The sequence below is a fragment of the Cheilinus undulatus genome, linkage group 13, assembly GCF_018320785.1.
Source record: "Cheilinus undulatus linkage group 13, ASM1832078v1, whole genome shotgun sequence".
Classification (NCBI taxonomy): Eukaryota; Metazoa; Chordata; class Actinopteri; order Labriformes; family Labridae; genus Cheilinus; species Cheilinus undulatus.
In genome coordinates this window covers 30,263,528-30,281,290 of record NC_054877.1, presented here as the reverse complement: position 1 = coordinate 30,281,290, position 17,763 = coordinate 30,263,528, and the positions used below count along the sequence as shown (strand labels likewise).

The window sequence follows — 17,763 nt, the reverse complement described above, 5'->3', positions numbered from 1 at the left end:
ACAAAGTTTGGAAGAACTTTTCATAGCCCATCTTGGAGGATAAAGAGGTTAAAGCCGTGTGAAATCTGCTGGCAGCTTTAAGGCTCATTGTCGCCTGGGTTGAAGTGAACTTGACTTTTTTTAATACTCACTCAGACATATTCGTCATATTACTGCGTGCACCAAATCGTGACGGCCGTACCTCAACAGTACAGGACGGATACAAATACCGTTACACCCCTACTAAAAACCCTTCTGTTTCAGCCCTTCTCGTGAATGAGCCGTTTCTGTGTCTGTGGCTTTAAATGTTAATGAGCTGTCTGACTCCGCCCCTGACCACGCACTTCTCAGGAAATGGATGCAGCACTCCGGATGTTCAGACACTTTTATCCAAAGTTAACAACCTGACTGTGATTTAAACCATCAAGCTCTGAAAGGAGGATCAGAAGAAGTGGGGAGGGCCAACCAAACCTGGGGGCGGTGCTAACTCCCCACATGACATCATTAGGGGATTGGATTTTTCTGGTATTTGAGGGGATTGTGGACAGGCCAGGGCACATATTTTTGTTAGTAAAGCCTGAAAAAAGTGATTTTTGCATAATATGTCCCCTTTAAGAATATGTGTGCTGCAAGTCTCTTAAATTTTAGAAAAACTTACGGGACTCTAAAGACAAAAGGCAAAAATAAATTGAAATCAAACTCAAAGGTACTTATATGTGGAACAGAAAACAATAATAACTAAGACTTTTCTGGGCACAGCCTTATTCTCCCACCTCTTTGTGACAAAAAGTAAAAAAAAAAAAAAAAAGGATTTTATGACAAAAAAATCTTTAAAATATTCAAATATTTACAAAGAAGTAATTGTGCTTCTTCATAAAGGCTGTTTGAGCCATTTCTCAGAGCATTTACTGTCTGCAGTGACAAAGAGGGACCCATCACAGGCTTGCCGTCTCCCTGTTGTCCATTATGAGCTATTCAGGCAAAGTCCTGCATGTTACGCCCAGTTAGAAATACGCAAGAAACAATGACAAAACAGCCTGCTGTTGGTTGGCAGCCCATTACAAAGCTTTCTGGTGGGACAACACTGGTGATTTACATTAGTGGCTAAGGTGACCAATAATCAAAAATGGATTTAATAATGGATAAAAAAATGTTAAATGTCAGATGTACTAAGATAGATTTAATCCTTAAATACCCCAAAAAAAACCCAGAGGTCCCAGGCCAGAAGGAATTCAAATCATGGACAGTGTCACTGGAACTCCACAACAGCTTCCAGTGGAAGCTGGACACATACACATATACATACACGCATACATAAATTTGTGTTCTGTGTGTCTAACGGCATGCTGTCCCTCATGGGACTAATAAAGGAATATCTTATCTTAAAAAAATAAGAGACCATAAATTATGGTCCAAAAGTTACTTAATTTTTAATTACCTGTGTCACTTCCTGTTGTATACCACAACGTCCCGTTGAGAGAGTTAGACAGATTTCACCTCTGAACAACTCTGTTTACTCAAGTTCATTGCAAAAACACAAATGTCCTTGCCTTGAGGTTAAAACTGAAGACAGCATGTGACTGGCCTTCACCTAATAGTCATTTTATGCACCAAATCATAAACGCATCATAACTTAAAATCTGTCATATTATCTAGATGAACCATAACCAGGACCACAGAATTAGCTGGGCCCCTGAAAACCCCAGAGGATGGGCCCTCCCATACTGTGATTTACTGATGATGTCAGTGCATGTGGGTTAGATCAGCAGCATTGGTGCTAGCGTCCTGCTAACAGTTATCTCATTTTGGAACTGAAAAGTGTGTCAAACTATTATTGGGTTCTGAAGTTGGAAATATTAACTTGTACCATAATTTCCGGACTATAAAGCGCACCTGAATATAAGCCACACCAGCTAAATTTAGGGAAAAAAACAAATGTGTACATATACAAGCCGCACTGGACTATAAGCCGCAGGTGGAACGGTGGCATGGTGGAAACACCTCGGCCGTCTGCTCTCTGTGTGTTCAGCCAATCTTCAAGAAAGTCTTCAAGTTCAGACCATCTGCTTTTATTACCTCTGAAAGCTTTTTTCGTCTTTTTGCATTGAGCCAGTTCTTCATGCTGGCGTCTCCCACATCTCAGCATTGATTCACTGATGCCAAGGGTACGTGCAGCAGCTCTATTTCCTTCTTTGACAGCCAGATGGACTGCCTTTATCTTAAAAGCTGCATCATATGCATTTCTTCGTTTGTTTTCCATAATGAGGGTTTGTGCATGAAAACTTCCTTTGCGCAAACTGTCTCGCTCTCGTAATGTCTGTCTTGCTCTCGTTCTGTCTCTCGTACTGCATTTGGTTCCACTTTCGCTTTCGTTGTTCGCGCGAACTGCCTGTCTCACTCTTTTCCTCTTAAAGGTGGGGGACGTGGGCCGGCCATAGAGCCCATAGAGTTTAAAGGTGGGGGACCGTAACCTGTAAAATCCATAGATTTAGAAGGTCCTCTAGTGGCCGTTAGCTGTAACTAATCTATGTAAAAATCCATAGATTAGCCGCATCGTTGTATAGGCCGCAGGGTTCAAAGCATGGGAAAAAAGTAGCGGCTTATAGTCCGGAAAAAACGGTAATACTTTTAACCACTTTTCACCATGTTGTCCACCAATTTTTGCTTTTTTCCACTTTAAACCCTTTTTCTGTTTTCCCCCCTCTTTTCTCATTTTTGCCACTGTTTGGAAACTTACAACCAATTCTTGCCACTTCTATTTGGCATTATTATCCCATTTTTGCAGTATGGTGTGTATTTTTGTCATTTTTACTGATTTTTGCTTTTTTTTTTTAACACTATTCTCTGACTTATCTGCCATTTTAACCCATTGTGCCACTTTTTACTCATTTTTGCCACTGTGTTGCCACTTATGACCAATTTTGCCCCCTTTTACCCTTCCTCGCCAACTTTGAACCTTTTCTTTTATTGGCCCTTTTTGCCACATTTTTTTTTAACCAGTTCTTGCTTTTTTGCTATTTTTGCCCTTTTCCTACTATGAACCCATTATTGCTACTTTTCATCCATTACTGCCACTTCTTATGACACTTTTAACCCACATTTGTCGCTGCTTTTACCACTTTTAATCAATTTTTGCCACCTTTCACCTAGTTTTGTCTCTTCAAAATGTTATAATTTTTTTCGTTTAAAGTTGTCATAGTTTCTTCAACATTATTTTCTGGCATCCTGACATTTTTGCACATCCCAACCATTTAGTTCAATGTGCCAATCCACGTTGTGAACATCACTTTGGGTGACTGATGACCTCCAAAAGCTTAAAAACAAATCCAACCCAAAAAGCAGATGGTAAAAAAATGTCTGAATTTTTGTAAAAACATTCTTGTGTGGAGTGTACATTGTTGAGCTTGCATTTTTAGACCAATCCCCTCTCTCTCCGTGACAGGAAGTACATTAGCCTACTCTGCTGTTTCATATATACTGGCAGCTTTAGCAGAACAGAAAAGATGCCATTCTGACAGACTGTGACAGGAGTACTGCCCTAGTTTGTCGCTTGAAGAGACTCAGGAATGTGTGTGCTTGCATATGTGTGTGGTTGACTGCTTACATGGCTGAACTATGACTCCCAGTCACATTCATACACTTGTTTTCTTTAATAAGCGTCATCCACCAGTATACCAGCAACTCATTAAGGCCAAAGAGCAACAAACACAGACTCAGTCCTATTGACCATAACACACTCACACATGAGCATGCACACCAGAGACCTTGAGGATTGATAGAGATACGCCTCCACACATGCTCGAACTGTGACGCATCCCACCATTCATTTAAAGAAGTGAATTAAAAAAGCTTGTGCAGTGAATAGAGTGAATGAAGAGTGCAAGATAAAGTTTTTTCTTAATAAGACACGGGATGGCTTATTCTCCAGGAGGCTCTTTCTTTTAAGTCTCTGTGTGTGGGTGTGCTTCTTTCTTTGGCCTTCTTTGTAACCTTTTTGTGCTTTGTTAGTTTTTTGACATTCCTGCTGATGGCACAAGTGCACTCACACATCTGTCACACAGTGGTTGGTCACAGGAGGGTAAATTGGACGGGGATCTCAGGGGTGAGCTGCAACAGTGAAGACGGTTAGCAAATCACATGTCAGATAAAAGTGTGCTCTGACATGTCTGCTGCTGTGGGTAAACACTGATATAACATATACAAACACAACAACCATGGCTGTCTGTCTGGCTGGCTGCTTGTCTGCCCACCCTGCTGCCCCTGTCAATCAAAGTTCAACCAATTCTCCCTGATATCAGCACTATCAAATAGAGCAGAGGTTCAAGCATAACTAGCTCAGAAATAGGGATGAAGGAGGAGATGGTCAATTCATGGCATGACATGTATCAAGATACATAAGATTTATTACAATTTAGTTTTATTTCTACTATTTAAGTCAATTTATGAATTTATATGATTAATTTATTTAAATTTCCCGACAAGAAAAAGGAAATACAAGCAATGTTTTCTTGAATTTTGTAGTTGTATAGGTGCAACTGACGTCCCACAAGAGACCTCAAAGGCAGATAACACCCTATGCTAGTTAAAAAGGTATTGCAATTTATTTTTATGTCAAACTGGTTTTAATTTTCCACATGCGTTATGTTTTTTATTGTATTGTGAGGAATTAAAAACTGAGGCTAAAAAGATAGCATACTGTCAAACAAATGCTAGCCAAACAACCCAAACTAGCATTGCAACATTTGTTAGCTTGAACCTGTTTTCTGCATTCAATATTGGCTATGCTAACCAACATAGGTCTATGTTTAAGCTAATGTTTGTGCAATGTTAGGAATGTTTTTTCTGAATTTGACAGGAAAAATGTAAAGAAAAAAGAGGTAAACAAATAAATACGACAAAGAGGAAAATATAAAGCGAATAATTTGGAACATAAAAAGGTAGCTAAGAAACTTAAAAGCTACTTATAAAAAGTTTTATTCACAATCAAAAATCATGTTAGTAGATACAAACAAGACTGTCCTCTGGTCAGAAGAGTGGTGTAAAATCTGGCAGTTATATTATGAAATAAACACATTCAAACCCTACATTTCATGAATGAAACAGAAAAAGGTCAGAGGTCTAATCTGGGCGTAAATTATGTACAGACATGTTTTAGAAGTGGTGACACATATGGTAGCTTGCTTTAGCTACATTAGTTTTAGCTAAAGCTTACATAGCTATGCTAGCTACGTAATTAACGTCACTACATAAGTGAAGTTAGCTAAGTTTGCTTTTGCAACATGAACTTTATCACACAAGGCTAAAGCTAGCGTAGCTATGTAGCTTAAATTAGCTTAGGAGCTTTGTTAGTATAGATATCAATGAGCTTGTGAGCTTTAGCTTTGCTACATAACTATTAGGGGTGGGAATCACTAGTGGCCCCATTTTTTCAAATGTTTAGCTGATTTTGCATTAGTCTTGCCCTCATGTTTGTCGTATTTCCACAGTATTTTGTGTTCATGTAGCACTCCTTGCAAACCTCATGTGTCATGTCCATCTTTATATGTATTTGTGTCCTGCTTGCCTTCCTAATGTCCTTCCCCTGGTCCTGCCATGTTTGTTGTACTAACTTTCTCCTGCATTATGACTTTCACCTCTGCCGCCCTCACTGGACAAACGATTGCCCAAACAATTGATTTTATTTTTCCATTATCATAGACATCAGTTCATTTTAGCAATTATTTGTAAAAACCGATACTTGGTTGACAAGACGATACAACACCAGACAAAATATCACGATACTATGCCTTATCGATTTTCTTCTCCCACCCCTAGTAATTATGTTATCTATATAGCTTACCTTCCTAAGCAAGCTACATATGTAACGTCTGCTATATTAAAGTGTTTTCATGGAGGACACACTTTTTTTCCCCTCACACTGACTGTTTACACAGCTTGCTAAGTAGTTTACACAGCTGCTTAGTAAGCTAAGCTTTAGCTGCATTAGCTAAGTGGCTATATTATCTATAACTAGGTTAGCTTTGGCAACATGAGCTCTAGCAAATGTAGCAACAGCTCACCAAGCTATGTAGATAAAGTGTCTGCTTAGCTGCTTTGTGAGCTTAGCTTCAGGTTGTCAGCTACATAGCTATGTAGAATTGTTATCACACAGCTGACACAGTTAAGGAATGTACGTTAGCTTCGCTTTTTGTGTTAGTGTTTTCATGAAGGAGGAGCTTTTCCCTGCAGGCAGACTGTTTACAGTATTGCTCAGCATTTTGTAATCAGATTTTGCAGGTCAAGTTTTTAACTTCTGGTATTCTAACTCTTACTCTTACACTAAGTGGAAGTTTAAAGCAATTTTTTGTGAAACTTTAAGCGTTTATTTCAATTTTGAGATAAAATTTTCTCAGATGAACAGTCTGTGAGATTGGCTATCAGAGATGAATAGTCTAACACCAGACTTTCTTGTTTTTTCATTACAGCTAAATTTGATAAAAAATTAGCAGCTGACTAGTGCTGGGTGATTTATTGAGTTTTAAATTAGATTATTATTTCAGCTTCTCACAATCATTAAAACAAGATAATCAAAGTAACCATTATTATGCTTTATGCCGTGATGTGCTCCTTTTTCTTGTGTGGAGCACCCTCCCTTTAAACTAAGCACAGTGAGTGCTAATATTTTGTGTGCACAGAAAGGTTGTCTTTAGTTAGTCTCTGTCTCTTTCTAGATTTTTGCAGTCCAAATAAGTCTGCTTGTTGTATTTGGCTTGATTTTACCAAAGTTGATGGGATGTGGAGTTTTACATTTAGGCCTATCTTGCAAATGAGGAATATGTCTGGTTACCTTCCAGCCTAGACAGTAAAGTCTTTCTTACACTTTAATATGAAGCTGTTAGCTTAGGTAAACTTAAAGAGCACCGACCAATGCTAAAGGTTCAGTGCTATTGTCTCTCAAGCAAGATATTTTACAGCATAGACAGATTATTTCTTACAACTGGACTTTAAAAGACAGTAATTTACAGCTTGAAAAAGAAGATATTGTGCAGTTTTAGTCATGAAAAGCATACGTAGATGTACATAAACTAATATCACATTTATGAATCTGCTCTGTATATACATTGTTGAACACCATCTTTTACTTCCCCATGCATCTGCAGTAATAGCATCCCTTCTTATAACAAAATATACCTCCACAGTTGGTCATCAGCAGAGACAAGATGGGAGCACTGGTCAGCACACATACTCTATCTGCCACTGACCCAAATCCTCGGCTGTTTGTTTATAAAGCTGGTTAAATCAGCCTTTCACAGCAGCTGCACCAGCCAAGTCCACAGAGCAAACAAGAAGAGAAAAACAGAATGAGGGGGAGAGGTAGGGAAACAACCAAATTCAATTTAGCAAAATTAAAGGTCAAGACAGAGGGGGTGCAGATCTGGGATTGAGGAGGAGCAGTTGAAGGATTCGAGGGAGAACGGGAGAATAAGTTCGAGTGGTGGGTAGAAACAGTCAAGGCCCAGTGATCAGTGATTTGACCAGCAGTTAGAGAGTTGTTCAGAGGGGGAAGGGGTCAGGAGAAATGGCGGGGGCCCTTTTCCTCTAAAACTTCACTACAGCGATCAGAGAAGCTTCTCTAGACTTTAATGAACTCAGAAACCATTCAAGCCTGAAAAACCAAAGACTGTTAGAGCTCAATTCAAGCTGGTAAAGACATATGTTAACCCTAATTGACAACCTAGAAACTGCAATAATGTGTTCAGCTGTAATTATGCAAAGCAAATCAGGGAGGCTTGAGACGATTAAAATAAACACAGGAACTCTAAGGGAAAAATGGTGGATTTTCACCTTAAATATCCACCTTTCTTTTCATGTAGCACTTGAGATATATATATATATATATATATATATGTCTCATTTTTCAAATTCATTAGGAGTAGCAGCATTTTGAGATATTTGCCTGTTTTTCTACATTCCACATTAATTTTGCAATTTTTTTCACAAATATTGCAGTTTAATATGCAAATATTCTTGGGTTAATCTCATGTATTTTTCGACAAATTAAAGCAATAAATAATTCCAAAAGTAAGACCATGTGTATTGAAAACAATGAAATTATTTCCATAGGCAATTAATCCATATTAGCATGAATCTGAATATGGGGATGCTACAAGCTTTAAATTAAGCTATAAAGGAGGTGGCTGGGGTGGGAGAGGTGCGGCTGGCTACCAGATGATCACAGGTGGGGTATGACTTTCGTGAAGCTTTATCAGTTTTAGACAGAGCGAGCGAACTAGTTTTGGTCATATTGCAAATGTGATGTCATTTGCTTTGTTCAAAGGCATTGCCATTGTTATGTCCCTCAATTTGATTAAGAAAAACAAACTTGAAACACAAAAAAGGAGGATTTTTGTAAACCATTATAAAAAAATTTACACTTGAATGCTTGCATAATGTGCATAAAATCTCTGCCGCTGCAAAAATTGATGTATTAAACTGGTATTTTGACACATTTTAAATTAAAGAAAATTGCAGCAGGCCATATTGCGATTTAATCTAATTTGCGATTAATTTCCCAGCCCTACTTTCTACAACATTACAGTAAAACCAGGGATGGGACAAAATACCTTTTAACCTGAGAAAAGGTAACATTTCATATCATTTCGTATTGTATGGTTTCATATCGTATTGCTTTTTGTTTCGTATCGTACAGCAACATATTGTATCGTTTCGTAGTGTGTATCTTATTGAATTGAATCAAATTGTCTCTGGCGATTCCCACTATGGAGGGTAATTCACCAGAATTGACTTGTATAGCAAACCGGCAAGAATCACTAAACAAGGCTCCATAACCTTGCAAAGCAGGTGGATTGGTCAGATTCCATGTCTGTCATTAAACTGATTCATATTGCAAACCTGAGGTATGAAATGCTTGCTCCTAGTCAGAAAATCAATGGACCAATCAGCATCATCTGAGGAGAACACGGCTGTAGCTACAGGTGGAGTTTAGGTGTACTGCAAGCCTGAAAACATGGCATCTGGTGAAGAGATTATGATTGGTGCAGCTATAGTGGCAGTTTTATGAGAAGTGGACCACATTTCTTTTTTAAAAGAAGCGCAAAGAACCACAATGAAAGGGTTTTGTAGTTTACTTCCTGGGTGAGTGCACCTACAACGTCACATCTTTGCTCTGATTGGCCCGTAATTACTATGATAGAGAGAACATTCATCCAAACACCCTCAGAGTTTTTTTATGTTCTACCCTTCCAAAAAACCATCACTGGGTTGCCTAGATAGATGAATCAGAGTCAGCTTTATTGGCTAAGCATGCTGAAGCAAGAAGAAATTTGACTTGGGTAATCTTTGCTTTAAATGTATACAAATTAAATATAGAAAATAAATAAAAACTAAGAGAGTATTTAAAAAATTAAATTTGTACAGGCTTTTGTTAGGTTTTTTCTATGTGCATTGATAGTATGGTTGCAAGATGACCTTTAAGTTGCTTTCTCCTTTTGTAAAGTCTAAACATGGCTGAGCTAAACGATCCATATTTAGCATATACATTAACATGGGATCGATCTATTGACACCGAGTAACAACGAAAAAACAAAATCCAAAACAGAAAAAATACATTAGACTGGGATATATTAAAAAAAAAAACATACTGCACATCATTAAAGCTCCATGGGTGCTGTTTTGGGTGTTCTGCTCAATAGAGCGTTCTCTGTTTATAACATCTGTGTCTTTGTTCTTTTTTCCCCCTCACACTTTTCCTTTGTCTCACAGATTCTCTCTCCTGTGGATTTGTATTTTGTCTTTTATCTGTAATTCCAGTCTCTCTCTCTTCCTCACATACACCCACCCACGCCCACATGCTGAATCCACGAGGTGAAGCCCTCGCAGCAGAATCCTTCTCTGTCACTGAGCTGTATTTATAACTCCATCTATCAGGAAGCTCCGGGAATACGTGACACGATTCTCTGGACCAAGACCGACAAACTGCCCCCCAGCCGTACATTACGATAGCATGAGTGTGCGTGTGGGGGTGTGCATGCATGCGCACATATATCCATGTGTTTAAGGGTCTGGTTAAGCACAAATAGCCGCTCCATCATGGCTCTCGGTTCCTGTCCAACTGTTACACTGCAGCTGGAGGTCAGAAATGGAAAAAGAGGGAAGAGAAAACGAAGGCTAAAGAGGAAAAAACAAGCAGGGAGAGAGATGGAGGCTGATAGAAAATAGAGAAGGGGATTAAAGTGGAGGAGGTAGAAAAGAATAACAGGAGGGTGCTCATGCTTGCTGTCTCTCCCTGATGAGAACCGAGATCTATATCCTCTCCTGTCCAAGGTCACGGTTGTTTCGTGTGAGAACTGAGACGAACACATATACACACGCTGACACACACTTAATGAGGTATGGTTCTGCCGATAACTACAAGCAACCATTATAGATTAAAGCAATTAAACCAGAGGCCACCTTTGACCCAACATTATACCAGAGTCAGGATCTTGTGTGAATCATAAGAAAGAGGGCAAGCTTTACATATGCTTGCTTCTGCACTAACTGCTCACCCTCATGTTAACCTTACAAAGCAATACAGCAGTTTCCTCTCTCTAAGCACCCTGAGGCCAATCCTGTGAGGGTGTACTGAAGGCCAATTACAGATTAAAAGGAACCTCCATACTATAATATGGGCCATATTTTTCACACAGTTTGTAGTTTTTCCTCGACTTATCCGGGATAATTTGTTTATATAAGCATATCACTCATCTTTAGTATTAATATTGATACTTGTTGAAAGGAATAAAATATGTACACATTTAGATTAGACAGAAATGAAAATGAACAGCCACCATAAAGCAAAGGAAAAAACAAACTGCTCAAAGCTCCTGTGCGATTTTGGAAACTTCTTTCAGGCAAAACAATGATAAAAATGTATAAAACAACAGTTTTATACATACATTTATACAACAGAAGGCCTTGGTGATCATTTTAGCCTGTTTCATAACAACAAAAAATACTCCACAGAGGAGCTTTAAATTCGTAAATAAATGAGAGCTGTAACTTAAGTCAAACCCGAATCTCCAGTCTGTATGTTTAAGCCTTAGTGATCATTTTAGCTGCAAATGATACAGATCAGTGTTACCTGAGAAAGAGAGGAGTCTGACCAATTACTTTTTTGAGCTGTGATGTCTCATGTTAACTTCGTGTTCCGTCATTTTAATGATTTTTTGTGGCTGCCATGTTGTTCTGCTCTCACAGCTAAGGATGATTGTCACGACACATTATCCACACCAGTGTTGAGGATTATCGTTGCAAAGTCCGTTAGAGTTCTAAGATTTTTTTTTTTGTTATAGCGAGCAGCTTAACACGCTATTTTTATCATTCAAGTAATCCGTTCCTAGCTACCTTGTTCATAAAAGTGATCCGATACTGAAAAAAATCCCTAATTTCTTTCTTGTGTTGTCACGCAGCAACGGAAAGCAAACACAACTGTGTCTGTGCACGAATCTCACTAGCATACTGAGCTAGTGAGATGGCAAAGAGGACAGCATTACACGGTGGGATTCTCCTCTTTATGCCGGATTTTTGGAGGAAAGGGGCAAGAACAACATCACAGTGAAATGTAAATTTAAAAGCCCCTGTTGTTTTTCTGTCACTGAAACAGTTGTGCAGCCGTCCCCTTATGCACGACTATCACGTACAGCATTTTTATGATTCTGTATGCCTCTGCTCAGTTTGTTATCAGATTGTGAGCAAGTTAAAGAGCTGTAAAGGTTTTTACGTCTCGCTGGTGTCAGGCCAAAACGTCATAGCTCTGAAATCATTACTTTTCAGGGAATTTAAAAAACATATGTATTTTTCAAAAGTAGGCATCTTTATTGGCTTGAAATTTGTTAGACCCACTGACAGATGAAAGAGTGACCAAAAGTAGTGATTTATGAAAAAAAATCAAAATAATGAAAAATAGAGATTCCAGTAAGACTGTTGGAATGAATTTCGGGGTTAGAATATAATTTGAATATTTAAATACTCATTCATATTCAAAAGCTGAAGTTACTATTTGAGCGTGTTTTTACATATTTTTGCTGTTTCTAATCGTTCTTGTGTCTCTCCCCTCTCTCTTTGGCCTCTGCTTCACCCATATGTAGGTGTAGGAACCAAATGTTTCGTCACATGACGTGACATGATGAACTATAAAGTTTGCACACCAAAACATGGAGGCGCAGCAATGGCCGCCATTGCAGATGTTTGGGGATGTTTATCGCCAGGGTGGTCATTTGGCAAGTGAGACTTCACTAGTCGTGGTGGAAAACATTCGGGTCTAGGTATCCTTTCCTGTCCCAGCTGGCACACCATTGCCTGTGCATCCCAGGCACCTCCGTCAGGGCGGAGAGTTTTCTCCATGGGTGGGACTATAGTGAATAAAAAACACTCTGTTCTTGATTCAGAAAACGTGGATCGCCTCGTGTAACTACACGGTGATTGAAGCAACTGAACGTTTTACATACGTGTTAATAAAATGTGCATAAATATTCAAATATAATTTGAAATCTGTAAAAAATATTAAATGAAATTCGAATGGGACTGTAGATAAATATTGACAGCCCTAGATGCCAGTGATCTGTTAGTGGTGTTATCAGGCTGTTGTGTTACAGATTATGGGCTGTAAATTAGGCACACTCAAAAACAGGCGTACTGCTATATATCATTTTTACAACCGAAAAGTGGAACGTGAGGTTAAAGGGTTTTGATATTCAGTTAGGCAGAAATACTCTAACTCTTTTATCAACAGATGTAACAGAAAAAGTTACTTTTAAAATGTGCTGATATATTTATATGTATATACAAGTCATTTGTTAACACTCTCTGTGACCTAAAAAAGCACACAAGACAGGCTCAGAGATTATTCTCATGAGTAATTCTATATGCATGTCATCCCAACAGTAGGTTGTCAGATGAGGCATTTATCAGCTCACTATTAAAAGCATGTTTTTCACACTAAAGAGTCACTGTGAGTTGCACTTGAGGTATTTTTGTCAGATACTGCTAATAAAGCAGACACCACAGAACTCCTTTAATGGAGCATTATGTTTTTAATACTTAGTTTTAAACCAAATTATTCTGACAGAGTATAAAATAACACTTTGTGGTTAAAAAAGAGATGGAAAAAAGACACATTAAAAAAATTTAATCTGCTTTAGAAATCACTTAATGCGGCGCCGACCCTGCAACATACAAGACTACAATACTCTAAAAACATGTAGTAATAGTGTGTTTGATTTGTAGTAATCCTGTTTGCTTTTGTAGGTCATTTCAAAGCATTAGAATTCATCTCAGCCTGTTTAATATCAAGAAAAAATCTACTCAGAGAAGCTTTAAATGGTTAGAATTAAAAGTCAGCCCTCTCTTCTTATTAATTTAAGTATAAATGGATTGGCACTCTTCACTCAGGCAGAATCTGTACTTAAATCCTTCATTCACCTCTATACACTCTAATAAACATACACTCACAGTAGAAGAAAGCACAGCTCTCTATTTGTGCTGCTCCCGTGTTTTTTTCTAGGATTGAGGGGGTATATTTAGAGTCAGTGGGAAGACCTGAAAATAGAAAGAATGCTCGTCTCCCCAGCCGGCTTCTGCATGAGGAGGATGCAAAAAGAAAAAAAAGGAAAGGAGGACAAAAGGTGCAAAAAACAACATATAAAAGAGACGCATGCTGTGTTTCTGTGTTCAGAGTTGGGGATGCGGACAGTGGGACAAAAAGGAACCGTGGGAGACCTGTGAGCACCCACCCTGCTCTTACATCAGTGTGCCCTCAGGGTGCAGACAGAATGGGGTGTAGGGCTCCCTCTGCTGGTACACTAAAACTCCTCCACTACTCTATCTGCTCTTCAACAAAGACCTTTAAAAGAGGCTCTTCATCACAGCAGCTTCTGAATGAACCCATTTCCACTTCATCTCATGTTCCCTTGTCTGCAATTAGCAGCAATTTCAAGCATGGCCACCTATTCTCCAAAAAATGTCCACTCTCACTGCTATATTTCTCACAAATACTGACTATACTGGTGCACATGAACAGCTCTGGTAGTAAACTAAGCTTGTTGACAGCTTAACACTGTTTCCCTTGCAAACAGTATCAGCTCTATCAAAGGGCCTGTGTTCTTAATTGAGCCTTGAGAGCTGTATCTCAGCTTTTTATGACAGCCCCGCTTCTGCAACCAGACAGACTCAGAGGGAGGATTTCCTGGAATAACACGAATACAGAGATGCGTGGGTGGAGAATATGCACACTCATAGACATACACAAGGTAGGCACGCACTCGCACACACACACTGCCACAAAAGAGAGCAATCCCTCTGCTAAGCGGGCAGTCACAGCAGGAAAACTGGCAGGGCCGAAAGGTATAAAGGCACGATGTAGAGTGCGTAGCGGACAAAAATGGCTTTCATGGATTACTGTCCCATTGGGGGCACATGCACGCATACTCTCCGCATGCACGCACAGGCTGAGACTGAAAGGTGCCAATTAGGCCAAAAGAGTGACACAGCAGGATGAAGAAATAAGCAGAGGATGAAAGAGTCAGACACCTGTCTCTAACCTTTCAGTCACCTGTGGAAATCTCATGTAAACACAGATAAAGATGCCCCCCTCTCATCTGTTTATCTAAATCAACAGGAGTTTCCTGCAGCTTCCAGTCGGTTTCATCACTCCTGCTCATTTTAATAAATATTTCAGCACCGTGTCTCCCTCACATGTCGTCTCCTGCTGTTCAAAAACACTCCTCCTCCTTCTCTCGCTCCCTATCTATCCTCAGGAGCCTCCTTTGTTCTGTGCAAACTCTTCAGGGCTGTGACATACATTCAGCGCCATGTGTACGAACACACAGGAGGTATCATGGGAGGCTTGTGTGGTCTGTCAGTGTGTGGGTCTAATTTGGAGAGTTTGGACGCAAAGAAGTCGACATTTGTGACCAGCTCTGTCACTTTATTGACTTAAGATTATCAAAAAGGACCAAAGCATTTAAAAAGAGAAACATATTCTTGATAGGGTCCATCAAAAATTGCAAGCAAACTCCTTTAGAATGCCTACAGAGCACAAATACACCAGCAACACTGCAGTTTTTGTTGACTGAAAACAAGAAGTCAAAAAATGAAGGGGGGAATGACTTCTTTTTTTGTGCCATGCTATCAAGACAAGCATCAAAATCCTTTTTGAACTAGTACCCCTTCAAAGGTAAATTCTGATATAACAATAACTAGTACTGGGTCTTGATTTCAATCACAATTTTGGCTTCCCACGGTCATGGAAACAAGATAACCATGACTGAACATAATAGGTCACATGCCATGTTATGCTCAATTCATACCTGATATTTTGGCCTATCTATTCCTTTTTTCATATTTCTTATATACTACAGCTTGACATGTTTTTCACCCATTTATGTTCATTTGTTAATAGTGTTTAAGTTGAATAAAAACTGATGAGTTACTGTGCTTAATAACCATGATCCTAGTAGGGGCATTAGCCTCCAGTGGTTTCAGAGAGGGTTTGCCCCCTCAAACAGAGAAGCTAGCAGATGGCTACAGTTTCACCACACAGTTTATCAAGTTTAAGGTAAAAATGGCCAAAAAAAAAAAATGTTAACTCAACTGTACGCTACCTCACAAGTTTTTGGAGTGTTTTATTTTTCCCCCCAGAAAGCCTCTGAGTTTAGCACTGTGGCAGTACAAGCTTCGCTACTGGCTAGGTGTCCTTCCGCCTTGAACAGCTGTTTCTGCCGAACACAGAGGCTTCCTGGGTGAAAAACAAAATGCTTCCAAATTTTTCGAAGTTGCTCACAATTGAGCCAACCCTTGATATCCCACTAACTTTTGCTTGTTGCTCTTTTTAGTGCCACTTCCCACCAAATTAAGCAAACCGACCCTCCATGATTCAGCCTAGCAAGCAGTCAGGAGTAGTTAGTGCCTGGATGCATGGGCTCATTTCAGGCTGAGCATCAATGTTAATACAATAAGTGAGAGAGGCTCAGCAGCAGCGTGTGACAAATTTCATGTAATCTCTGCTCCTCATTTGCAGACTGAAGCAGTCCACAGTGTTTTAATACAGATATCTATAATTAAGAAAGATTTTGGCAGAGATGTCAATGTTGTTCAGGCCTAATTGTGTTATATGATAAGTTAGGCGACTTAAAAGGAAGAAAAATAGTTCTGCGGATTAATGAAACGTCAGAAAGTAAAAATGTCCACATCAGGGTCCTCTATCTTCAGCATGGCAGAGCTGCCTGTGTGTATATGTCATACAAATTTAATGTCAATATCCTCGGAATAGAAAAAAAACGTGACCAACTGTGTTTTCCCTCCCTTTTCTCCGCTTTTCTTAATGCATGATTCATAACCGAGCCGAACACTTAATGGGAGTCAACGCCGCCTTAGAGCGCTCCCTCCCCGGCGAGAGGAACCGCGGGATGCCCGGGCTCCCCATCCAATGCCGCGCACTCACACAACAAGACAACACAACACACGACCCCGTCAGGGCACCCACCTTCATTTTCTGGGTAATTCCGTAAAGCTCGACTCAGCGACAACGCTTGAAAAAGAAGAAGCAAGCAGGACAGGAGGGGAAAGGATGGATAGATCCACAGTACGCGTGGTGGTGCCATTTTTCAGGCTGCGCTGCGCCCTCGCTGCATCCCTGTCGGCGGTGTCGAGTCGGTGAGCGCAGCCCTGCGATTGAGGAGAGAGAGCAGAGAGGAGAGGAGAGGGGAAGACGGGAGAGCGAGAGAGAGAGGGAAGGAGGATCCACAGTCAGCCAAGTCGTGTCAATCAGCTGACAGACTCTCGGGTGGTGGAGCAGCCTTTGGTGACTCCTCACGCGAGGTTACACTGTAAAAACTACACATTTCGGCTCATAGAATTTAAAAACATAATTTTGAATGTAAAGACAAAGATGTTTATGCCTAGGAACATGAACTACACTAAAGCTTCAAGGACAAAATCAGCATTTTGTTTCCCTTTCAAGGACTTGCACACATCACAGTTTAGCTTCAGTGTTAATGACTGGGAATAGATGGCACAGTACTCAACGTTTTATAGGATTTGGTGATTAAGCACTTTTCATACTTAATTAATTTATTTGATGATCACAAAAAGTCTGTGGACAATAAAAATGTCCACAGAATGTGCCTGATGGTTTATATGTCAGCCCTGGCAAGGTTACCCTCAGAACTGACTGAGCCCCTCCGAAGCTGTGATTTATTGATGATGTCAATGCATGTGTATACATCACTGGCATGGGTGCTAGCATTCTGGCTAACAGTTACCTCATTTTGGAGCTGAAAAGTGTGTCAAACTAGTACTGGGTTCTGATGTTGGAATTATTGATTTGTGCTAGTTTTTAACCCATTTTCACCACTTTTTCCATCCATTTGTGCTCCTTCATTTTTGATTCTTGTTGCCGTTTTTGCCACTTTGGGAATTTTTCTGCCACTGTACACAAACTTTTGCCAGTTTGGGCCTATTTTTGCCACCTCTTTTCAGCACTTTTATCCCAGATTTTCCAGTCTATTTTTGCCACTACTTTTAAGCACTGTTATCCCAGATTTTCCGGTTTGGGCCTATTTTTGCCACCTCTTTTCGGCACTTTTATCCCAGATTTTCCAGGCTTTTTTTGCCACCTCTTTTCCACACTTTTATCCCAGATTTTCCATTCTTCATCCATTCTTCCACACTTTTTTTGGCACTTTATTCCATGTTTGCCTTTTTTAGCCATTTTGGTCACTATCTTGCCACCTTTGGTCAATTTTT

The 17,763-nt window shown here is 39.7% G+C and overlaps 1 protein-coding gene across 1 annotated transcript in view; it reads right to left on the bottom strand.

The window, feature by feature from the left end:
• Window positions 1-16,673, bottom strand: part of epha4b (eph receptor A4b) — a 162,270-nt gene extending 145,597 nt beyond the window's left edge. Inside the window, exon 1 of the mRNA XM_041802821.1 lies at window positions 16,502-16,673. Coding sequence (XP_041658755.1) covers window positions 16,502-16,619 — 118 coding nt within the window. The 5' untranslated portion in view covers window positions 16,620-16,673. The remainder of the gene's footprint in view (window positions 1-16,501) is intronic.
• Window positions 16,674-17,763: the final 1,090 nt, after the last annotated feature.